The 26,556-nt window shown below is 43.4% G+C and overlaps 1 protein-coding gene across 3 annotated transcripts in view; it reads right to left on the reverse strand.

Moving 5' to 3' along the window:
* KCNIP1 (potassium voltage-gated channel interacting protein 1) overlaps positions 1-26,556 on the reverse strand; it is a 586,554-nt gene that overhangs the window by 340,425 nt on the left and 219,573 nt on the right. For all 3 annotated transcript variants that reach the window (XM_073620736.1, XM_073620735.1, XM_073620737.1), the window contains one exon: positions 12,784-12,908. In XM_073620736.1, the coding sequence (XP_073476837.1) occupies positions 12,784-12,908 (125 nt within the window). The remainder of the gene's footprint in view (positions 1-12,783; positions 12,909-26,556) is intronic.

Genomic DNA, 26,556 nt, shown 5'->3' on the forward strand with positions numbered 1-26,556 from the left:
TTTTTTAATGCTTAACGTGAAACAATAAAAATGAAATATTCCTTTAAATATTGTGCCTGGGGGGTGTCTATAGTATGCCTGTAAAGTGGCGCATGTTTTCCGTGTTTAGAACAATACCACAGCAAAATGACATTTCTAAAGGAAAAATTGTCATTAAAAACTGATCACAGCTGTAATGAATTGTTGGGTCTCAGCCATCTAGATAAAACTCATTGAAAAAAATAGCATGGGATCGCCCCAGTCCATTACCAGGCCCTTTGGGTCTGGTATGAATATTAAGGGGAACCCCGAACCAAAATTTAAAAAAAAATTGAGTGGGGGTCCCCCTAAAATCCATACCAGGCCCTTCGGGTCTGATATGGAAATTAAGGGGAACCCTGTGCCAATTTTTTTTTTTTAAATGGCGTAGGGGCCCCCCAAAATCCATACCAGACCCTTTCAGGGGGAACCCTGCGCCAAAATTAAAACAAAATGGCGTAGGGGTCCCCCCAAAATCCATACCAGACCCTTATCCGAGCACGCAACCTGGAAGGCCGCAGGGGGGGACGAGAGAGCACCCCCCTCCTGAACCGTACCAGGCCACATGCCCTCAACATGGGGAGGGTGCTTTGGGGTAGCCCCTCAAAGCACCTTGTCCCCATGTTGATGGAGACAAGGGCCTCATCCCCACAACCCTTGCCTGGTGGTTGTGGGGGTCTGCGGGCGGGGTGGATATCGGAATCTGGAAGCCCCCTTTAACAAGGGGACCCCCAGATCCCGGCCTCCCCCCCCCCGTGTGAAATGGTAACGGGGTAGAAATATACCCCTACCATTTCACAAAATAAGTGTCAAAATATTTAAAAAACATTTTAAAGACACAGCTTGTCCCACGATGTCCATTCATCTTCTTATATCGCTCCGCCGATGGACCGAAAAAGAAAAAAAAATCCGCCAACGATCCGCCTCCATGGGAGGCTCCCGCCGTGTGATGCTTCATCGCCTTTGACAGTTCTTATATAACTGAGGGCGGGCCACCTGGTGACGTACCCAGGTGACCCCGTTCCCTCTGGCACCACGGGGACTTTCCCATGGCTTCCCCGTGGCGTCAGAGGGGGGCAGGGTCACCTGTTTACATAACAGGGTGGCCCCACTCCCTCTGACACTACTATAGGATATCCACATACACGGAGCTTACTGTTTTGAAGGTCAATCAGCTGCTAGATATAGTTATGATATTAGCTATATTGCTTGTTAGGAACCAGATTGTGAAACAAGATCTATTCTATGTGCAGGCTCATATATGTATGGTGATGCCTTAAGTGGAGTACAAGTATTCACCATAGGGTGGATTTTGTCCTTACAGCTAAAGCATGTTTTACTATAAATTGGTATCACTCTTGACATGAGAGGTGGTCCACTATGGTTATGCTTTATGGGTAATGACCTCCTTATACTCATTATTTTTTCTAGTTGTGCTTTAGGCTGCTGAGCCATACACATAGGAATCCTTCGAGGACCTGACCACTAGATCTATTGAAAAAGTATTCATACCCCTTGAAATAAATGTATTTTATTGGGATTTTATGTGATAGACCAACACAAAGTGGCACATAATTGTAAAGTAGAAGGAAAACGATAAATGGTTTTTATTTTTTTTACAAATAAATATGTGAAAAGTGTTTTGTGCATTTGTATTCAGGCCCCTTCACTCTGATACCCCTAACTAAAATCTAGTGGAAACCATTGCCTTCAGAAGTCACCTAATTAGTAAATAGAATCCACCTGTGTGTATTTTAATCTCAGTATAAATACAGCTGTTCTATGAAGCCCTCAGAGGTTTGTTAGAGAACCTTAGTGAACAGACAGCATCATGAAGGCCAAGGGACACACCAGACAGGTCAGGGATAAAGTTGTGGAGAAGTTTTAAGCAGAGTTAGGTTATAAAAAAATATCCCAAGCTTCGAACACCTCACGGAGCACTGTTCTATCCATCATCTGAAAATGGAAAACGAGTATGGCACAACTGCAAACCTACTAAGGCATGGCCGTCCACCCGAACTGACAGGCCGTGCAAGGAGAGCATTAGTCAGAGAAGCAGCCAAGACGCCCATAGTAACTCTGGAGAAGCTGCAAAGATCCACAGCTCAGGTGATAGAATCTGTCCACAGGACAACTATTAGTCGTGTACTCCACAAATCTGGCCTTTATGGAAGAGTGGCAAGAAGAAAGCCATTATTGAAAGAAAGCCATAAGAAGCCCAGTTTGCAGTTTGCATGAGACCAACATGTAACTTTTTGGCCTAAAAGCAAAATGCTATGTGTGGGGGAAAACTAACACTGCACATCACCCTGAACACACCATCCCCACCGTGAAACATGGTGATGGCAGCATCATGTTGTGTTGTTGCTATTGCTATTCTTCAGCGGGGACAGGGAAGCTGGCTGGAGCCAAATATGGGGCAATCTTTGAAGAAAACCTGTTAGAGTCTGCAAAAGACTTGAGACTGGGGTGGAGGTTTACCTTCCAGCAGGACAACGACCCTAAACATACAGCCAGAGCTACAATGGAATGGTTTAGATCAAATCATATTCATGTGTTAGAATGGCCCAGTCAAAGTCCAGACCTAAATCCAATTGAGAATCTGTGGGAAGTCTTGAAAATTGCTGTTCAGAGACACTCCCCATCCAATCTGACAGAGCTTGAGCTATTTTGCAAAGAGACTTACAGCTGTAATTGCAGTGAAAGGTGGTTCTACAAAGTATTGACTCAAGGGGGCTAAATACAAATGCACGCCACACTTTTCACATATTTATTTGTAACAAAATTTGAAAAAACATTTATCATTTTCCTTCCACTTCACTATTATGTGCCACTTTGCGTTGGTCTATCACATAAAATCCCAATAAAATATTTTTACGTTTTTTGGTTAACATGACATAATGATGAAAATTTCAGGGGTTATGAGTATTTTTTCGGCAATTACTGTGTGTGTTTGGTATTCTTTGTAGATGCTATATCCTTTGTGGTGTGTTATTGCAAGAACCTACCTGCATTGGGTTTACCCATCTGAGCACTAGGCTGCCACTCCTTGTTCTGTTATGTAGTCATCTATTAGGGACTTGGCTGGTGTTGATGTGGTCTGCTATCTGTGTCCTCTGCTGTACTGTATGTCTTTAGGTCTTCCTTGCATCCACAATTTTGTATATCTCTGCTTGCTACCCCTCATTTATTTCTTTCAGGCTCTCTTTGCACTCCAAGCCTCTTTCCTGTGTCCTGGCACTAATATACCTGACCTTTTTTTAGATCTTTTCAGAAGATCTTTACACATAAGCAGAAGGTGCCCATTATAGTGTTCTGGTTAGTGTATGTGGCTGTGAGTCCTTGGTATCCTAAAATTCTTGTTTACCTTGTTACCCTGTCCTCCTTTTTTTTTGCTCTTGTATTCCTGGTGTTGTCTACTGACTCATTGCAATGCTTGCTTCTGAGATTCTGAGTCTGCTTAAACTCTGTTACTTTCTTCAACCTAATATCCCTGATCCTGCTGACTTCAACCTCTGACCTTTTCATATCCTTGGACCCAACTGCTTGTCTGACCTGACTTTGCTCTAGGGGTAGATCCAGAGTCTAGTCTCGGGAGGGGCACTGCCAGAAAATATTTTTTTTGCGGGCAATTTATCGGGGAAATGGCTGGTATTAGTGCTTCAATCATCATGGTTGTTATGGTGTCAGGATGATTGAAGTGCATTATTTCTATTATTACATTGTTATATAAAATTAAATGGTTCAACTCACCATAATGCAGAACCAGTGGGAGCCCTGACCGTGTCACTTGCCACCATCACCTGCCACCAGATGCGGATTGTTACTTGCCACGCCACCTGCCACATGTTGCAGATTGTCACTTGCCATGCCACCTGCCACACGTTGCGGATTGTCACTTGCCACCGTCGCCTGCCACCAGATGCGGATTATCACTTGTCACGCCACCTGCCACACGTTGCGGATTGTCACCTGCCACCATCACTTGCCACGTCACCTGCCACGCGTTGCAGATTGCCACTTGCCAAAAGTTGCAGTTTGTCACTGCCATGTCCCTGCCACAAATTGCAATTTGTCACTTGCCTGCCAGCAGATGCAGATTGTCACTTGCCACGTCACCTGCCACAAGTTGTGGATTGTCACTTGCCACGTCACCTGCCACATGTTGTGAATTGTCACTTGCCACGTCACCTGCCACAAGTTGCGGATTGTCATTTTCCACGTCACCTGTCACTCGTTGCCGATTGTCACTTGCCATACCACCTGCCTCACATTGCGGATTGTCACTTGCCATGCCACCTGCCACATGTTGCGGATTGTCACTTGCCACTGTCGCCTGCCACCAGATGCGGATTGTCACTTGCCACTCCACCTGCCACATGCTGCGGCTTGTCACCTGCCACATGTTGTAGATTGTCACTTGCCAAAAGTTGCAGATTGTCACTGCCACGTCCCTGCCACAAATTGCGGATTGTCACTTGCCTGCCACTAGATGCAGATTGTCACTTGCCACGTCACCTGCCACAAGTTGCAGATTGTTACTTGCCACGTCACCTGCCACAAGTTGCGGATTGTCACTTGCCACATCACCGGTCACTCATTGCCGATTGTCACTTGCTGTGTCACTTTCCTGCTAAGGTGGGGATTGTCTCTTGCTGTGTCCCAGAGTCAGGCAGCAGAGGGATGATGTAATCTCTCTGCCCGCGACTGCCTGCATAGTGCAGCCGGAACCGTGGTGAGAGATGATGTCATCTCTCTGCTCCCCTGTCCGCCGGCTCGCTGATTGGCCAGCCGCCCTCTCACCCACCAAGCCGCCCAGCTGCCCGGCCCACCTGCTCTCTCTCACCCACCCAGCCACCCGCCCGCTCTCTCACCCACCTGCCGAGCCGCTTAGCTGCATGGCCCGCCTGCTCACTCACCCGCCCACGGAGCCGCTCACTCTCTCACCTGCCTTTCCGCTCTCTCATCTGCCCACTAACTCACCCGCATCTAATTGCCCCCCCCCCCGATCTGCCCCTGCTTTGCTCATACTGTACTTCAACAACCCTGACCTTAGATGTTGTATTGACTATCCATGTGCCACTTTAATAAGAAAAACTCCGGACTGCATGTAATCCATATATAATACTTGTTCAATACTAGAAATTAGCAGAACATTTAAAATCCTCTCCACTGGCAGCTCACCTGATTCCCAGGAAACAGAACAAGGGTGCACACACCACTTCAGGCAAAAAATGGACATACCCAGATCCACGGTGCTATTCCTAGCTCATCAGCGTAGGCAATATCAAGAAGAGAAGAAAAGATTGACCACACACCTGAATCCGAAAGATGTTGTAGAAATTTCTTTATTGTCGTGAGCCAGACAAAATTGCAATGATGATCAGTTGACGCGTTTCACACGAAAAGAACCGTGCTTGTTCACAACAACTGAAATGCTCACAACACAAGCTATTTAAAGGTGTATATCAAGTCAAACACCTAACACAAAACACCTGTAGTTAAAGAGCAATCAACACAAAACTTCACCAACATAAAAACATTTCTTAAATGCTAAAACATCTGATCATAAAATGGCCAAAACGAGAAATAGATAATGTAAACTAATGTAAACGTGTAAGCAAGAAATGTATTAAGAACAAAAATAGAAAAATGAGCGAAAAAACATGTGTGTGTGTGTGTATGTATATATATATATATATATATATATATATATATATATATATATATATATATATATATATATATATAATATGTGTGTGTGTGTGTGTGTATATATGTGTATATATATATACCCCAATATAAATCACATATATCACTGTGTAACAAATTGAGTCTAATTGTGTGATTTAATACTTATTATTAAAGACTTCTTAAAAACTGTTGTTCAAGGACAAGAGGAAATAATGAGATGCTAAACTATATACATGATGGGAAAGATGCGCATACACATGAAAATCAACCATGTCCACATATATATAAATCATTTTTTTTCTTTGAAAAGCGAGTGATTTGGGGTGTTTTTCACTTCTTTTTTTTGTCCTCTAGTTGAGTGTTGAGAACGCTCCGTTTGATTCCATAAGTGATCTTAATAGAAAGGTAAATTTGATAAATATTGAATGCTTTTTATGGTGGTTGTGTGTGGAATATTTGTGATGTATATGCGTTTATATAAACAATATTTTGCCTTCATACGATTTATATATTTGTGGACATGGTTGATGTTCATGTGTATGCATATCTTTTCCATCATGTATATGGTTTAGCATCTCATTATTTCCTCTTGTCCTTGAACAGTTTTAAAGAAGTCTTTAATAATAAGTATTAAATTACACAATAATGCCGCGTACCCAAAATCACACATATTAACAAATTCCATGTTTTTTTTCCGACGGATGTTGGCTCAAACTTGTCTTGCATACACACGGTCACACAAATCTTGTCGGAAACTCTGATCGCCAACAACGCGGTGACATACAACACATACAACGAGCCGAGAAAAAATGAAGTTCAATAGCCAGTGCGGCTCTTCTGCTTGATTCCGAGCATGCGTGGAACTTTGTGCGTCGGAATTGTGTACGCACAATCAGAATTTACGACTATGGATTTTGTTGTCGGAAAATTTGAGATCCAGATCTCAAATTTTGTCGGAAATTCCCATGGAAAATGTCCGATGGAGCCTACACACGGTCGGAATTTCCAACAACAAGCTCCCATCGAATATTTCCCATCGGAAAATCCGACCCTGTGTACGCGCCATTAGACGTGCCATCAATTTGTTACACAGTGATATATGTGATTTATTTTGGTATATATACATGTTTTTTCGCTCATTTTTCTATTTTTGTTTTTAATACATTTCTTGCTTACATGTTTAAATTATCTATTTCTCGTTTTGACCAATTTATGATCAGATGCTTTAGCATTTAAGAAATGTTTTTATGTCAGTGAAGTTTTGTGTTGATTGCTCTTTAACTACAGGTGTTTTGTGTTAGGTGTTTGATTTGATATATGCCTTTAAATAGCTTGTATTGTGAGCATTTCAATTGTTGTGAACAAGCAGTTATTTTTGTGTGAAGCACATCAACTGATCATCATTGCAATTTTGTCTGGCTCATGACAATAAAGAAATGTCTACAGCATCTTTTGGATTCAAGTGTGCAATCAATCTTTTCTTCTGTTCTTGATATCACCTGATTCCCACTCCCAATGTGGTTTGAAGTTTTTTTATGTCTTACAGTTTTAACTCAAAACATTCCTTATTTACTAAAAGAAAATGCATAATAAAAAGGAGCCATCACTATGAAAATTCTAGGCATGCTTATGTTGCAGATTCAGACCCAGTGGACATTCACACATTCAGTGAGCACAATCCCTTAATGGATCTGGCAAACCATACACTGTTGCTTGCATTAAACATTGAACATCCAAATATCTCTGTTTTGTGCCATAATGTGGTAAGCGCCATGACTGCTCATAAAGGTATGAAAGGCAAATAGCCTGGACTGATAAGTCAAAGATAATTTTCTTGTGGGTGTAGATTTCAGCAGAAATAGAAAACATGTGAAAAGACACAACATCTGGTTCAAAAGGGGAAAGGGGCTTTACTTATCCTGGACAAAAGGGGGCCCATTCCCCATATCTCCTCCCTGGTGCTCTGCAAGTCAGAACAGTCATTACCAGCTGAAAGAAGCAATCTGTCTGTTAAAACGAATAAGCTAGATTTTTTTTTTATTTTGATATCATAGTAAAGCTTGTCAAAATAGCTACAGTTTTATTGGTTTTGAGACACTGCTGCTGCTACTGTTTATTATAACATTGTTACTGTATACTAAGTGAATGTTAAGTACAAATTTACATTTATTTAAATTTAAATTTACAAATTTACTCTAGCGGGGGAAAAATCATCATGCCCATCACAATACATGTTGGCCTTCATCATAAATATAACACAGAAATGGTTTCCTTCTTTGTCTGGAGGTGATTTCTCCAGATCGCAGAGGAGGAAATTGGGACAAAAGTATACTCCAGCGTGAAACTCTATGGATCAAGCCTTGATGCTATGATCCTGCCAGGCCTGAATGAGGCTAACTCATATAGACCTTTTCTTTGAATAATCTGGGCTTTATGGATGCACATGCATATGCACATATGTTATATGTGTGCAGCTGCATGTGTATATCTGGTCTTCCTCTGGTCCTCACTACTATTATTATTTTTAATTGTTTTCCTTGGTGATTTGCAGGGGCTCGGATTTGGATTTTTCCAGCAATCTAATTAAATTTTAACTTAGTACACATCTTGTGATTTGATCCATACCAACATTTGTTATATTTTGTTTATTTGTTTATTTGTTTTGTTTATATGCTTGGGTATAACATGGTCTGTGTGGTGCTGTCCTCTATATGCTCCCCTGGCTTTGATCCTATATTCCATCACTGCGATCCGCCTGGAGACATGACATATCCATGTCAGCCACTAGATGTCATCCTGTGGCATCCCAGGTTGGAGGTTTTGCCAATTTCCAACTTAGAATCTTAGGACCCAATCCTGATGTGACTTCCTGTCACAGGGAGAGCAAGGCTGCGGTTTCATGCCCCTGTTTTGTCGCTGTCTGATGGGCGACACACTGCACGGACACTGCCAGTGCCTGTGTGGGTGCCCGTTTGGAGACATTGCACATGCGCGATTCCCGCGCACACGCTCTGCGGGGCCAATTGGTTGGTGGGCGGCGCTGGGCAGGAGCCTCACACAGATAAGAGAGGGCTGAGTGTGGAGCTCAATGTTCTGCTGCAGTCCTGCTATGTCTATCCCCCCCCCCCCGTTGTGGATGGTAAGTCCTGACTACACCTGCATTCTAAGTTTTACACTGTGAAAATTTGGGTTCAGTGGTAATCCTCTTCAAACCCCTTGTTATAGAGACCCTTCTCCCATGGATGCAGTGGATGCTTGTTGGATTACTCAGGGATTACTCTAGAGCTTTTCACTCTACCATCTTTACTAGAAGGTGAGCCCTTTTAAGCCTGTGTACTCTGTGTACTCTGTACAGTCTTTGCCCTGTTATGTTTTGAACTAATAAGTGCTCTATACACTTTATATATTTTCATAGGATTATCTGTCCCCTACCTTCCCTGGTTTAGGAATTACCTGGTGATAGATATAGCAACTGAGACCCTTATCTTCCCTGTCTCGTATGACTCAGGATTTACCTGGTGACAGGCACAGCTGATGATACTTATCTACTCGGCTTATGGATGTGTGCATGCATACACATATATTGGCTATTTGCTGTTGATGCCTAAAAAACTATCTAGATGCCTATAGAGTTCAAACTTTGTTATGTTCCCTTGTGTAGATGACTTTACCTCTGTCATTTTTCATCATGTCTGTTTAGGGGTATTATGGCTTATAATAGTACTTATGCTCTTTACTAGACTACTTTGTCGCCTCCCCTTTTTGTGTCTGTGGGGGCTCCTATGCATACTGCAGTGTATGACTTCGCTTAGGGTAAGGGTTGAATTCATGTGGGGGGTAGCATACCAAAAAACATATGTATTTCAATGGCCTTGAATGTGTTTTTTTCTTGTCATTATGTCTAATATGTTTCTCTTTTTCTATTATAGTATTACATATATGATCTCTGTCCTATAAACATCATATACAAATGCAAATAAAGCTCCTGAAGAAGTGGAATACTGTCCGCGAAACATGTCGAGCATGCTAATATGATCACTACAGGGTGATTGATATCATCATTTCTCTCAGTTGTACCCTTTTTCTCTTGATTTGAGTTCAAGAGTTTTAAAATTGTATGTTTTAAATATGTTATTATAAAACGCAATAAAATGCATCTTGTTTTATCTATATATGTGTATCCCAAGTTTTATGGTACTGTTAAAGTCCACTTTAGCCTCAAATCCAATTGTTTCTATATATGAATGTTAAGTACGATAATATATTGCATGTTATGGGGCGCACACACGGTCTGACTGTTCGGCTACAAAAGTCCGACGGACGCCGACGGACCAAATCCGGCGGACAATCCGATCGTGTGTGGGCTTCCCCGGACTTTCAACTGACTTTTCCAGTCGCAAATCTGACGGACTTTAGATTTGGAACTTGCTTCAATTCTTTACGTCGTAACTCCGCCGGACCCAGAAATCCACTCGTCTGTATGCTAGTCAGATGGACAAAAACCCACGCTAGGGCAGCTATTGGCTACTGGCTATCAACTTCCTTATGTTACTCCGGTGTACGTCATCACGTATGAATCCATCAGACTTTTGTGTGATCGTATGTAGGCAAGTCCGTTCATTAGAAATTCCGCCGCAAGTCCACCAAAAGTCAGTCGAAAGTTTGTCGGACGGGCTGTCGGACTTTTGTAGCCGAAAAGTCCGACCGTGTGTACGCCCCATAAGGGGTGTGATAATACTAAAAGAACGTATGTCAAGGGGGCTCAGCAAAGTCAGGACCAGGCAGTGTCTCTACCGGATGGATGAAGTGGTCTCCAAACACTTAGGGCTGCACTCAAAGAGGGGAGCAAACTTTTCTTTTATTTGATAATACTAAAAGGCCTAGAGAGCTTTTTTGATCAATGAATGATAACACCACACACGTAAAATCAAAGAGAACACCAGACCCCAGATATCTAAGGAGTACAGTATATAAGACAGGTTCCACCTGCATACTGCCTTGGGAGGTCCTAACCACTGGCACCTTTTGTTCAATGTTTTTTTTTTAATCTGAATTATATGTGATGGATCAGAACACAATAGTCTAAGTTGGTGAAGTAAAATTAGAAAAATATATACATAAAACTATTTTTCAGAAATAAAAAACTGATAATTGGCATGTGCGTATGTATTCACCCCCTTTGTTATGAAGCCCATAAAAAGCTCTGGTGCAACCGATTACCTTCAGATGTCACATAATTAGTGAAATGATGTCCACCTGTGTGCAATCTAAGTGTCACATGATCTGTCATTACATATACACACCTTTTTGAAAGGCCCTGGAGGCTGCATCACCTAAGAAAGAGGCACCACTAACCAAACACTGCCATGAAGACCAAGGAACTCTCATAACAAGTAAGGGACAATGTTGTTGAGAAGTACAAGTCAGGGTTAGGCTATAAAAAAATATCCAAATCTTTGATGATCCCTAGGAGCACCATCAAATCTATCATAACCAAATGGAAGGAACATGGCACAACAGCAAACCTGCCAAGAGACAGCCGCACTCCAAAACTCACGGACCGGGCAAGGAGTGCATTAATCAGAGAGGCAGCACAGAGACCTAAAGTAACCCTGGAGGAGCTGCAGAGTTCCACAGCAGAGACTGGAGTATCTGTACATAGGATAATAAGCCGTATGCTCCATAGAGTTGGGCTTTATGGCAGAGTGCCCAGAAGAAAGCCATTACTTTCAGCAAAAAACAAAATGGCACGTTTTGAGTTTGCAAAAAGGCATGTGGGAGACTCCCAAAATGTATGGAGGAAGGTGCTCTGGTCTGATGAGACCCAACACATCACATCACCCAAAGAACACCATCCCCACAGTGAAACATGGTGGACTGGGAAACTGGTCAGATTTGAGGGAAAGATGGATGGTGCTAAATACAGGGGTATTCTTGAACAAAACCTGTACCACAATGTGTGTGATGTGAGGCTAAGATGGAGGTTCACCTTCCAGCAGGACAATGACCCCAAACACACTGCTAAAGCAACACTTGAAACATGTAAATGTGTTGGAATGGCCTAGTCAAAGCCCAGACCTCAATCCAATAGAAAATCTGTGGTCAGACTTATAGATTGCTGTTCACAAGCGCAAACCATCCAACTTGAAGGAGCTGGAGTAGTTTTGCAAGGAGGTATGGGCAAAAATACCAGTGGTAAGATATGGCAAGCTCATAGAGACTTATCCAAAGCGACTTGGAGCTGTGATAGCCGCAAAAGGTGGCTCTACAAAGTATTGACTTTAGTGGGGTGAATAGTTATGCACATTGACTTTTTCTGTTATTTTGTCCTATTTGTTGTTTGCTTCACAATAAAAAAAAAAAAATCTTCAAAGTTGTGGGCATGTTCTGTAAATTAAATGATGCAAATCATCAAACAATCCATGTTAATTCCAGGTTGTGAGGCAACAAAACACGAAAAATGCCAAGGGGGGGGTTTTGCAAGGCACTGTAGATATACGAGTATACTTTCTTTTCTATGTGATAAACCCGTATTTTTGTTCATTTATTTTATAAAAATGAATGCTGTTTTATTTGTCTAAATATATAATCTTTTTCTGTAGGCACTGTTTGAATAAAGTTTTTTCGTAAATACTGATGAAATATTTGAATGTACATCTTATGTAACGTCTGTTTAAATGTATTTAAAAGTCAACAATTTCCAAGGGGTGTACTTCATTTTTCACATGAGTATGTATTTCAACTGAGTATTAAGCCTCAAGTTTCTATACTGTTTAAGAATTATATTTTTTAATAGACAAAGATTCGTATTTAGAAAAACTTGTCAGAGCCCCATAATGCTCAAATATATTTTAATTTTGGAGTTTAGATTATTTGTGTCAGAAAGAATACAATTTGAATATTATTACAAAATTGTTTTTTTATTGTCTTTTTGGCCTCAAGTCACCTTGATCTATAGTATTTTGGTGTATCAGTTGACTGACCTTTTATCGTGTTATCACATCATTATGTTAAAAAAATGAATCTGCTATTTTTGTCAGAACTGTTTTTATTTGATTTGTATAAACTTACATTTTTGAACCCCCTGTAGAGAACTTGCAGCTCTAATTTTGTAAAGTTTGTTTGTGCTTCAAGCTGTTCCAGTCCTTCTGGCCGATAACAAATTGTTGTCATTTCCAGCTCATCTTCTATTTTGTCTAGAAAAAAAAGATAATGCACATTAAGTGTTACAATAAAAAAAAACTAACCTAAAATCTACATAAAAACCTTACACATTACAAAAATATTATGTAGCGCTGACATTTTTGCTTTCTAATGTCATATAATGCAAAAGCAATAGACAATGTTATATACTGGTATTTGGCTCCCTCCAGTGGTAAAAATGTGAATATACTTCTTTATTTTTCACACACAAGCTAAGCATGAAGTGACTTAATGTTTACCTTGTGAAAGAACTCACTTACCAAGAATGCTCACCTACCTACCCATAAACACTGGGTGACTGAACTGCATGCTGGGTAGGCAATAAAAGGCCCCGTGCGACCATTTTCTCTCTCTTGTTCCTGGAGCTCTGTGTAACACAGAGCAGCGGCCTACATTGTGTGGAGTGGAACAGTAGCCATTGATTCTGCCTTACACCACAGCGTGCTGGAGCAGCAGTGTGGTCGATCCAGAGACCCTTGACAGAGGTAACTGAGGACTCCCGGTTATCTTGTGAATGGAACTGCGTGACGGCGTGGCCGCAGCAAACAAACTGAGATCTTGTGGAGCGGAGGCATCCATCTGTCTGGACCTAGTGTGGTGAGAGGGCTGATGCCCAGAAGTTTGTACCGCATTTCACACACTTAGACTGATTGCAAAGCGTTGCTGGGACTGGTAGTCCCATGGAACAGTTTAGTTAAATAGAGTTACACTTACACAGGCCTCAAGCCTGATTTCATTACCAAGTGGCTGCCGCTGGAAGTTCATTCCCAGGGAAGGAGTGCACAAATACTTTACATGATTAAAGTTACAGCTGTATATTATTCTACACTGCTTTATTGGTCGGAAATCCTGCGGATTATAAGTATTACAATACAATAGCTAGCAGAAGACAGAAGATTAAAGGACTACCTCTATTATTGCAAGGCCTTGCATTCAATCACAATAAGGAAGGACTGTATTATAAGGCAGGAGGAGCTCCTTAGTAACTGTGTTTTGCTGGGTGGATAACTTTACATGCCTGTGTTAATTACAGCATACTGTTTCAGTGGGAAGGTGCTCAGAGTCAAGACATTGTCATTCTGAGCATTGGTCCCACTTGGAGACGCTCCTACAAGGGTCATTCAGGAGTTCCTTATGTGTTAAGATTGTTGTGAATACTCACTGTGCTGTTGCATTACGTTTGTGTGACGGTACAGCATTGTAATTATTGTTTTATGCCAGTTTCAGTAAAGAACACATTCTGGTTAATTACAATTGGTGTGAAGCATTGTCCCTTTTTCCTGCTGGTGGAAAAACGGATACCCAAGGTAATGGTTAAGATACACTATTATCATATTATACATTGTGTGATTACCCTTTATTGCTAGTTTCACACCAACACCACACCACAGTTGTGTCAAGCGGGTTGAGCAAATTATAGGGGGTGAGGTTAGCAGAGTACAGGCCCAATCAAATATCAACAGCTCCTTTGGGGGTAAGTGCTACACTTATATATTGATTATTACAATATGAAGATTCTTCCATTTCTAGTTCTTACAAGAAACATGAACCACATATACACTACATATATAGTACATGAACACTGTATCAACACGGACAATTGCATAGTATCACTACAACTATTCTGTAGTGCCAATCTTGCAAAAAGGGAACAAAAGGAAATCTCTTACTTAGATATTCCTTAGCCCTGTTATTGTTTTTGTTTAATTTCTCTTGTTTGAAAGGAACAAAAACAAATCTACCAGTATTAGGCCGGGTTCACAAATGCTGCGGCCGTGGCTCACAGCAGGGGTCTGGTGTGTCCCTGTTCTCCATTTCAGTTGCAAATCAGGTCCAGATTTTTGCCTGATTTCAGACCTGAAATGAAGCCAAAGACTCACAGAACCCCTTTCCAGTGTGAACCGGCTCCATTGAGAGTCGGTTACACTCTCCTGTCATGTGAATTGGATGCGGAGAAACCTGCATCCAATTTGCATAAGTTTGAACCCAGCCTTACACTTTATACAATGCAGATCAAGTTCTCCTGCATTTAAATAAATAGGCATTTACATGCATTCAGAATAACCAATCTGCCCCTGGATGCAAAAACTTCTATTCTTTTTAAACCAATTTGAATGCACCTAAAAGGAAGTCAATGCATGGTATACATTATACCATTTAAATCATTACACGTATTTAGAAATGTCCTATACACACCTATCAATGCATATAATCGTATATGAGTCAGGCCCTACAAAATATAGTGAGGCACAAGTGGTGGTATTTAGAAATAGATGACCTTTTTCATCATAATGTACTTGTTGTGTTAGATAAACAGCAAAAAATATTGTTGTAGCTATGACCCCCTACAAAGTTGCTGGATTGTACATGCCCCCCCCCCCATTCTTTCTACTGGTATGGTAGTTTGCCCTTTAGCTGCACCAAACTATTCACCGACCTACCAGCAATGAGCAAATCAATCTTCTTTTTTAAAACGTATTGGTTCGGTGTTTAGAGAGGAAATACTTACGGGTAGAGGATACCCAGAAACAGAAACAGCAGCAAAAATCCCTCAGTTGTATCTTGCAGTCTCATTGCCACCACCACTGGTTACTGCTATGGGTGATTTTATAGCATAGTTATATGTGAAGAGTTAAATTTTAAAACCATGTGCTGTTTTAGAAGCAAAGCTTCCCCCATTGATATGCAAATGAACCAGTCAGACTAGTGTTTGAGCCCTGCAGAGGAAGCTCCTTCCAGGATTTGATGTACAGGAAGTATGGGAGAGGGGAGTAGGACTTTTGAACAAGCATGCGGGAGAAAAAAGTAGAGTTGTTCTTGAAGTCAAAGAAATAAGTATTGTTCTGGCAACAGGAGAAAGCAGTTGGACTCTGAGCAAAGAATGACGAAGAAGATTTCATCTTGATTCAATCTCCAAGTTGAGCAACTGTTTCATCTGAATCCTGAAAACATGACCTGTTGGGGCGCTTTGAGGACTGGAGTTGAGAAACACTGATCTAGAGAACCTTAAAGTGGTAGTAAACTAAATTAATACAAAATCTGCTGTCAGGCAGGGCTTTTAAAACAGAAGAGACCCTAGAGGCCTCTTCTGTCACAAACATCCCCCCTGCCTTTCAGCAGGTAATGTGATTTGCACAGCTCAAACCACATTTATGGCCCCCTCTGCGTGCAGCGATGTGACTCCCATGCGCATGTGCAGGAGTGACGTCACCTCAGCCTGGACATTCAAGCGGCCAAAGATACTAAACCCGGAAGGAAAAACAGGTGAAGATGGAAGCACCAGGGACAAGGGAGAGCCATGACAGCGTAGCCCCGGAGAGCTCAGTTTCTTGGGAAGTCTGTCATAATGTACTAGTATGCAGTGCATACTTGTATATTACTGTATGACCTAAACCTGCAGGTGGGCCCATTTTTTCTGTTAATACCAAGACTTTACTACCGCTTTAAGGCAAAGATAGTTAATAGACCAAGCAGAACTCTTCTAAGTGGCCACCTTCCTGTGTATCCAGGCCGTAGCATAGGCCAACTCCCAATCCTTGGAACTCTGAAACCGTATCATCACTAGTCAACAGAACTAAAAGGCAAAGCACCATTGTACTCTTCTCATTCTCCCCAGAATGTGCAGGCCTGGCAATTGCTGAATCATTCACACATGCATCCTCTCCAAGAAAAGCCAGGGGAGGGAAAGACCCTTTACAGAAGGTCACTCACATTATTTATCTTCTTCCCCGTGTCACATAACTCGTGATTGGTCAACTATTAGTTTTGCTGAATTCCTTAGTCATTGGTCAGGTGTCACTTGTCCTCCTTACTTCTCCTAAAGACATGGGTAAGGTGATGTCCTCCCCATTCATCCTTCACCTTGATGCATTAATGTTTACTCAGATGTCACTTTGCTTAATCTGTCATTTGTCATACCCCTCCCATTTCCTCCTAACAGCTAGCTGTGAATATAGCGCATTTGGACTTGAAAAAGCATTTGACGCAGTTTCCCACACACATCTAATGTGTAAGTTAAAGTCTACAAGCTTTCCACCTTATCTCTCATTGCTGGCAGTATCTCAGTTCTTTAACGTGGGAAGAGTATATACCATTTACCACTGTAACATTATAGTTTGATGTTACTTAAAGTGGAGTTCCACCCCCCAAAAAAAAAAAAAAATTACTAATGTGCTTAAAAAAATAAAAAAAAACATTTAGAGAAAAATTTTTTTTTACTCACCTCTAAATGCCTGTTGCTAGGGGTCCCTCGTAGTCTGCCTCCTTCGGTGCCTGGGCTCCTGGCGTCACTTCCCTTGGCGCAGGAAGGGAGATCGCCTCTCAGCCCTCCCTCTTGTCAATCATCTGGGACACGTGACCTGTCCCAGATGATTGTGGGGCTAGTGACTGCGCGCGACTCGTGCGTTCGCAGTGGGTGCCCGGCTGTGAAGCCACAGCCGGGCGCCCACAGTTAAAATGCTGGCGCAGCCGAGCGGAGGGGGGACGAGCCGGGCTTCGATCCCCCGCATCGCTGGACCCTGGGACAGGTTAGTGTCTGATTAAATGTCAGCAGCTGCAGTATTTGTAGCTGCTGACTTTGAATTTTTATTTTTTTTTAAATGGGAACCCCGCTTTAATTGCACATGCATTTAATTTGAAGGGAATCCTTCAGCCGATCCAAACAGATTCATGACTGCTTGCCCAGTACGTGGCTTCATAATGTGCTTGGCATTCGCAAAACACATTCCTCCAGTGGCGGCTGGTAAAGTTTTTGGATGGGGGAGCGCCAGACCCCGCCCCTCCTTCTTGACCCATCCCACTTCTCATGAACCCCACCCCTTATATAATCCACCCACTCCGTCCCCTGTATTCCACCCATAGTGTCAGGAGTATGCAGCTCAGCATCACAGGACAGAGTATACAGCCCCAGAATCACAGGACAGGATTATACAGCCCTAGCATCACAGGACAGAGTTTACAGCTCAGCCTCATAGATCAGGGTATATACAGTAGCTCAGCATTACAGATCAGGGTATATAGCTCAGCCTCACAGATCAGATTATGCAGATATGCATCCTCTGTCCTGTATACAGCTAGCTATATACACCCACCTTCCTTCCTGTATATAGAGACATCCCTCCATCATCACTGTCTGCAGATATACATCATATGTCCTGTATACAGCTATATATAATATAACAGGACAGGTGATGTATATCTGCAGTCAGTGATGATGGAGGAAGGTCTCTACACACAGGAAGGAAGTAGGTGGGTGTATATAGCTGTATACATTATAGGACAGATGTACTCACAATTTGTGACTATTATGTAGTGTAACATAGTCAGTACATGGCATGGCAGAAATCCCCAAAATCATGTACTACAAAGCAGCCAGCGCGACATGATGTGGCACACTCACTGACACCCTGATGCTCCAGTCATTGTATAATACACCCATCATTGTCATCCCCATATTATACACCCGTCATCATCATCCTCATAATTGTATAATACACCCGTCATTGCTATCCTCATCTTTGTATAATACACCCATCCTCATCATCCTCATCCTTGTATAATACACCCATCATCACTATCATCATTGTATAATACACCCGTCATTGCTATCATCATTGTATAATACACCCATCATCATCATTAGGGAAGAGCCAAACACCCCCCGATTCGGTTCGCACCAGAACCTGCGAACGGACCAAAAGTTTGCACGAAATTTAGAACCCCATTAAAGTCTATGGGACTCGAACGTTCAAAATCAAAAGTGCTAATTTAAAAGGCTAATATGCATGGTATTGTCCTAAAAAGGGTTTGGGGACCTGGGTCCTGCCCCAGGGGACATGTATCAATGCAAAAAAAAGTTTTAAAAACGTCCGGTTTTCGGGAGCAGTGATTTTAATGATGCTTGAAGTGAAAAAAAAAAAAGTGAAATATTCCTTTAAATATCGTACCTGGGGGTGTCTATAGTATGCTTGTAAAGTGGCGCGTGTTTCCCATGCTTAGAACTGTCCCTGCACAAAATGACATTTTTAAAGGAATAAAAGTCATTTAAAACTGCTTGCGGCTTTAATGTAATGTCGGGTCCCGGCAATATGGAAAGTCAGTTCGACAAACGCCATGGGTACCAACCCCCAGTCCATTACCAGGCCCTTTGGGTCTTGTATGGATATTAAGGGGAACCCCGCACCCAAATTAAAAAAAGGAAAGGCGTGGGGCCCCCAGGCCCTATATACTCTGAACAGCAGTATACAGGCAGTGCAAACAAAACAGGGACTGTAAGTTTGTTGTTAAGTAGAATCTGTTTGTAATTTTGAACTGATACATTTTTAAAGTGTAGCTCCAGCCAAAAAATCTATTTTTAAGCTTTTTGGAAAACCTAGGGAAGGGTTATCACCCCGTAACATTTTTTTTGCTGTCTGTGCACCTCTTCAGAAGATTTCTCCTCACTTTCTGTCCCAATGACAAATGTTTTTTGAAAATTTGGGGTTTTTAGTGAAACAAGGATTGGTGATAAAGCATCAGTGGAGAGGAGACACGTTTTTCCCATATTAACTCTTACAGGAGAGAATTTCCCTTCCTAGGGGTAGATTTCATCTCACTTCCTGTTGTCTCCTTCTGTTTGCAAGTAGGAGTCGTTTGTAAGTTGGATGTTTGAAAGTAGGGGCCTGCCCTATATACTCTGCAGAAATTGGGGCCTTAGGTGTTGGTGTTGCCACAACACTGTAAGCCCTCACAGTTACTCTTGGTGGGCGCAGGAACTGCTGTGAAATATTAGATCAAAAATTGTAATTACATGCCATTGTTGAACAGAGGCAGAAAAATTGGGCCTTTGGTGGTGGTGGTGGTGGTGATGGTGTTGCCACAACACTGTAAGCCCTCACAGTTACTCTTGGTGGGCGCAGGAACTGGCCCTGCTGTGAAATATTAGATCAAGAATTGTAATTACATGTCCCTGTTGAACAGGGGCAGAAAAATTGGGCCGTGGGCACTGGTGTTGGTGCCACAACACTGCAACCCCTCACAGATACTCTAGTTGGAGCGCAGGAATGAGCCCTGCTGTAAAGTATTGCATCAAAAATTGTAATTACACGCACCTGTTAAACAGGGGCTGAAAAATTGGGCCTTAGGCACTGGTGCTGGTGCCACAACACTGCAACCCCTCATAGATACTTTAGTTGAGTGCAGCAACAAACTCTCCTGCAAAATATTGCATCAAAAATTGTAATTATACGCCCCTGTTAAACAGGGGCTGAAAAATTGGGCCTTAGCCACTGGTGGCGGCGCCCAGAACCAAAAATATTCTTACAAGCTATCAGCATGATCATTAATGACGAAGAGGATAATCACTCAGCATAACAGGATAGTCACTCAGCATCAGCATAGGCAGTCTTGAAGGGATCTGACATTTCAAAAAAAATTATTCGGTTACATCAGCATCAGGTGCCTGGTAGCTGGTGGTGATCCAAGACTGATTCATTTTTATGAAGGTCAGTCGATCGACCGAGTCGGTGGACAGGCGCGCCCTGTGATCGGTTACAAAGCCTCCAGCAGCACTGAATGTGCATTCCGAAGGAACGATGGATGCAGGACAGGCCAGTAGCTCAATTGCATACTGTGCAAGCTCTGGCCAGTGATCCATCCTCAAGACCCAGTAACCCAGAGGATTTTCGGTGGGAAAGGTGTCCAAGTCAGATCTTGCCCCTAGGTATTCCTGCACCATGTAAAACAGATGCTGGTGATGGTTGCTGGAATTGATCATACTTTGGGGCTGCGGACTAAAAAATTGTGTGAACGCATCAGTCAGACAGCCACCTTCTCCACCGCTCCTTTGACTGACCGAAGCCTCTGCAACACGTTGTCCAGCAACAGGAGTTTGTAACCTCCCAGTCTCTGGGAACGAGTTGCACAGACCTTTCTGCAAGGCCTCCCAAAGATGTTTCATCCTCTGCTCCCCCTGCGACGGCAAGATAAGGTCCGCAACCTTACCCTTGTAACGTGGATCAAGGAGGGTTGCCAGCCAGTATTGATCCCTCTCCTTGATACCACAAATACGAGGATCCTTCCGCAGGCTTTGCAGTATCAGGGAGGCCATGCAGCGTAGGTTTGCTGAGGCATTCGGTCCGGAGTCCTCTGGGTCACTAAAGATGACATGATCCACAGCCACCTCCTCCCAACCACGTACAAGTCCATGGGTTTCTTGGGACTGTAGATGATCCCTTGAAGACTGCTGCTGATGCTGAGTGCCAGGCTCCACCTCCATGCTGACACAATCCTCCTCCTCTTCCTGTGCGATTGGCAGGCACGTAGGAACACTGTCTGGATAAAGGGGGCCTTGAGAGTTAAGGAAGTCCTCCTCTTCCTCTGTTCTGCCTCAAGTGCCCTGTCCATTATTCCACACAGCGTGTGCTCCAACAGGTGGACAAGAGGTACAGTGTCATTGATGCATGCACTGTCACTGCTCACCATCCTCGTGGCCTCCTCCAATGGTGACAGGACAGTGCATGCATCCCTGATCATAGCCCACTGGCGTGGGGGAAAAAAAACTAAGGTCCCCTGACCCTGTCCTGGTGCCATAGTCGCATAGGTACTCATTGATGGCCCTCTGCTGCGTGTGCAGCCGCTGCAGCATGGCCAACGTTGAGTTCCACCTGGTGGGCATGTCACAGATTAGGCGGTTCTTTGGCAGGTTAAATTCCTTTTGGAGGTCAGCCAGCCGAGCACTGGCATTATATGACCTGCGGAAATTCACACAGACTTTCCTGGCCTGCCTCAGGACATCCTGTAAGCCCAGGTACTTGAGCAAGAACCGCTGCACCGCCAAATTAAGGACATGAGCCAAACAAGGCACATGGGTCAGTTGTCCCTGTCGGAGGGTGGAGAGGAGGTTGGTGTCATTGTCGCAAACCACCATACCTGGCTTAAGCTGGTGTGGCGTCAACCACCTTTGAACCTGCCCATGCAGAGCTGACAGAATCTCTGCCCCAGTGTGGCTTCTGTCCCCCAAGCACACCAGCTCAAGCACCACATGGCATCTTTTGGCCTGCGTAAGTGCATAGCTCCTTGAACGCCTAAGGAGCACCTCTGGTTCTGAGGACAAAGCACAGGAAGAGGCCATGGAGGAAGAAGAAGAGGAGGGGGTGGAGGAGAGAGGTGTGTCAGAATCACCAGTAGTAGCATTTTGGAGGTGTGGTGGCGGAACAACCTCCAACACTACTGCACCTTGTTCTGCATCCTTCCCAGCTGCCAGCAGAGTCACCCAATGCGCCGTGAAACTTAGGTAACGTCCCTGTCCATGCCTGCTGGACCATGAGTCAGCGGTAATATGAACCTTACCGCCGGACGCCCTGCCCAGCGAGGCCAAGACATTGCCTTCCACACGCCTTCTGCGAGAAAAAGTGGCATTTGGGAACCTGCCACTGAGGAACCGCACATTCCACAAACTCATGGAAGGGGGCAGAGTCTACCAACTGAAAAGGCAGCAGTTGAAGTGCTAGCAATTTAGCCATGCTAGAATTCAACTGCTGGGCATTTTGATGGCTGGGAGCGAACTTCTTTCGGCGGTGCAGCAGCTGGGGCAGGGAAATTTGCCTGGTACAATCTGACGTTGGTGTACCGATAGCAGATTGCCCCCAAGTACTTGGCTGTGACACACCTAATTCTACACCTTCATTCCTCTCAGTGCAGGTCTCAGAGAGGACTGAAGGTATAGTGGGGTTGGAGATCCCAGCTGATAAGGAGCAAGGAGAGGTCCTCTTTGTTCTTTGGTGTGGGTCTTTTAGGTAGGCTTGCCAACGAACTGCATGGCAGGTCGACATATGTCTGGTCAAGCATGTGGTGCCCAAGCGGGTGATGTTTTGGCCACGTGAGATACGCTTGAGACATATGTTGCAAATGGCAGCGGTGAGATCTGATGCACTCGTCTCAAAAAAGGCCCACACCAAAGAACTTTTGGAATAACGCGCAGAGACAGCAGCGCCCTGCACAGGCGGAGTTCTGCGGTGTGATGCAGACGGTGTGCTGCCCTTAAGCAGGCCCCTGGAGGGCATCCTGCCTTGTTGGTGATGTGCCTCCTCCTCCTCCTCCCCCTCCTCTCTCCTATCAGGCACCCACGTGGAGTCAGTGACCTCATCATCCCCTCCCTCCTCATCACTGGAGCAAACCTGGCAGTATGCTGCAGCTGGGGGAACATGACTGCCAGATTGCTGTCCTTCTTGGGCACCCCCTCTCTCTGGGCTCACGTTACTGCCTTCCTCTAGCTGGGTACCATCATCGGAGCCTTCAAAACGTTGGGCATCCTCCTGGAGCATGTACCCAACACTGTGGTCAAACAGTTTGGGGGACTCCTCAGGAGGACATGGTGGGGCTAGGGAAGGAGTGACTGATGCCATTGAGCCGAGGGAAGAGACCGCGTTAGCAGCTGCTTTGCCAGACAAAGTACCCTGAGCTTGGGTGAGAGAGGATGAGGAGGATGGGGACGGCTTGGTCATCCACTCTACCAAGTCTTTTGCATGTTGCGGCTCAACACGGCTAGCTGCCGAAAAAAAGGACAAGTGCGTCCCACGGCCATGTGCTGATGAGGATGCACCGTCTCCATGACCAGCACTGTTGCCTCTAGACACAGAGCCTGCTTGCCCTCTTTTATTGGCTTATGACTGTCTGCCTCTCCTTGTTGACCTTCCAGAGATACTAATGGCCTGCAGAAAGATGTAGCTGCACAAAGCTGTGATGTATATATATACTGATACTGCAGCTAGCACAATCAACTGCCTGCCTGTAGTATTATTATGAGAACACCAGCAATTGTCTTCAGGTAGCTTTAGGTGCACACTGTGCAGAGGACACAGTCCACTAACTGTAAATACTGTAGCTGCCTGCCTGTGGTATTAATAATAGCAGAAGAACACCACCAATTGTCTTCAGGTAGCTTTAGGTGCACACTGTGCAGAGGACACAGTACACTAACTATAAGTACTGTAGCTGCCTGCCTGTGGTATTATTAGGATCAGAAGAACTCCACCAATTTTCTTCAGGTAGCTTTAGTTGCAAACTGTGCAGAGGACGCACTACACTAACTTGTAAATACTGCAGCTGCCTGCGGTACTAATAGGATCAGAAGAGCACCACCAATTTTCTTCAGGTAGCTTTAGGAGCACACTCTACAGAGGACGCACTACACTAACTTGTAAATACTGCAGCTGCCTGCGGTACTAAAAGGATCAGAAGAACACCACCAATTTTCTTCAGGTAGCTTTAGGTGCACACTGTGCAGAGGACGCACTACACCAACTTGTAAATACTGCAGCTGCCTGCGGTACTAATAGAATCAGAAGAACATCACCAATTTTCTTCAAGTAGCTTTAGGTGCACACTGTGCAGAGGATGCACTACACTAACTGTAAATACTGTAGCTAATAGGACTAATAGGATCAGAAGAACACCAGCAATTTTCTTCAGGTAGCCGTAAAAACTGTAAAAACACCTGCCTGCCAGTAGGAAGAGAATAACAGGAACAGATCTAGCTAAACTGAATACAGTATATATATATATATATATATATATATATATATATATATATATATACACCAGACACCAGACAACACCTAGGATGTATATATATATACACAATACACTGTAAGTGCAGCTAACTGACTCGCCTGCCTACTCTATCTAACTTAAATCAAATTACGCTGTCTCTCTCTCTCTCTCTCTCTCTCAACGCTGGAACATACTACACAGGGCCGACATGCAGGCGGCCTTATATAGTATGGGGCGTGTACTAAACCCCCTGAGCCATAATTGGCCAATGCCACCCTGGCTTTGGCCAATTATGGCTTTCTGTACAGACGGCGCTGTGATTGGCCAAGCATGCGGGTCATAGTGCATGCTTGGCCAATCATCAGCCAGCAATGCACTGCGATGCTGCAGTAAATTATGGGCCGTGAAGTGCCACTCGAATTTGGCGCAAACGGCCCATATCGTTCGCAATTCGATGAACAGTCGAACATGCGATGTTCGAGTCGAGCATGGGTTTGACTCGAACTCGAAGCTCATCCCTACTGATCACCCTACGTGATTATTTTTGTTCTCCACCTTAAATTTTTCATCTTTAATTTTCTGATTTTTTATTTTTTATTTTTTTATTTTTTCATTTTTTATTTCATATTTTTACACTTCATTTTTTATATTAATTCTTATTCTTCTTATTTTTATTTTTTAATTATAATTATTTATTGTTGCACCCATTGGTCTTTATCCATGTACCACCCCTATTCCTCAACCCTTTCCGTCTGAACTGTATCCCATCCCCACCCACGATGGAGTTTATATCTACAATAGACAATCAAAGATATGTGATTCTGGAAAAACTATATTCCCTTCTAGCACCTGTCACCTTTTCACATAGTGCCAAACACGATATAGTCTCTGTGGGAAATTTAAACAACTCGAGAGAATAGTCCACACCACAAACCAACAGTGGTAGGACAAATTTTTCTTACAACAATACATCAGTACTCAGATATCACCCAGAGGCTTAAGAATTATGAAGGAATGTCCCATTTTTTTAGATGATGACAACACTAAAGAATGGACCAGCCTTTCTGAATTTTGCACTGCAAAATGGATGGGAATACCGATCTCACATAGAAACGATAGGTTTGACAAACTAAATGAACAAACCAAAACCCTAATAAATGACATTATTGGTTACTCTATACCCATCCCACTAACATGGCTGGAGGTATTAAATTAGAACACCAAAAAAGACGAGGACAACCTTATCAAAATGAAAATTGGTAAATTCAAACAAGATCTGGATGATTACAACTCCGACAGAGTATTTACATGTAATAAAAAACATCTTCCTGACCATAACCGTCCCACCACCCACAGCTCCGGCGACCACCCATTATTTTCAGAATCAGAGAATATCCGCCCCTCCACACCCCCTAATGAGCCTACAACCATTTAATACTGTAATTTCCAACAGATACCAAAGGAACTTCCCATCACTCCAAGCTCACCGCCCATCCCACACCCCACACCATACCCCGAGTAATAGCCTTGATAAGAAAAGGAACAAGCACAATGGCAATAAGAATAGAGAATTGTTTATTGCTCTCAATAAATTTTACAACAGATCAAGCTCCACACCTGCCCCAGATCCTATCCCTTCTACCTCAAGCCTGTCAGACAACCCCTCCACTATGGACATAACCCAAGAGCATACTACCATCACTATGGCTACATCCTCACCCAATAGCCGTGACACTTCTGATCAACCCAACATTATCCTGGCTACCACCATGGCCAATATACCATTGGCCTCCTGTACAGGTCAGCATCACACTTCCTCCAGTGACCCAAGATCAACCTTTTCTACCAGCCATGCATCACCTTCCACCAGCCATTCAGCTTTTTTAGTGCCCAGTCCTCCTCCAGCCACAATATCCTGAAAATGAAAACTCACAGAAGAGGCTGCAGAGGAGGACGAAAAAGACAACCAACCAAACGCCCAGAAAGTGCAAAGATGGTAAAAATCTTTAACTTGTCCACATACTCTTTATCTCCTGCAGAGAATTCTCTGCTTAGTTGCGGCCTCAACTTCACCCCTATCAATAAACCCAATCCCTTTCTCTTGTTTAAAGA

Source organism: Aquarana catesbeiana, linkage group LG03 (genome assembly GCF_042186555.1).
Source record: "Aquarana catesbeiana isolate 2022-GZ linkage group LG03, ASM4218655v1, whole genome shotgun sequence".
Taxonomy (NCBI): Eukaryota; Metazoa; Chordata; class Amphibia; order Anura; family Ranidae; genus Aquarana; species Aquarana catesbeiana.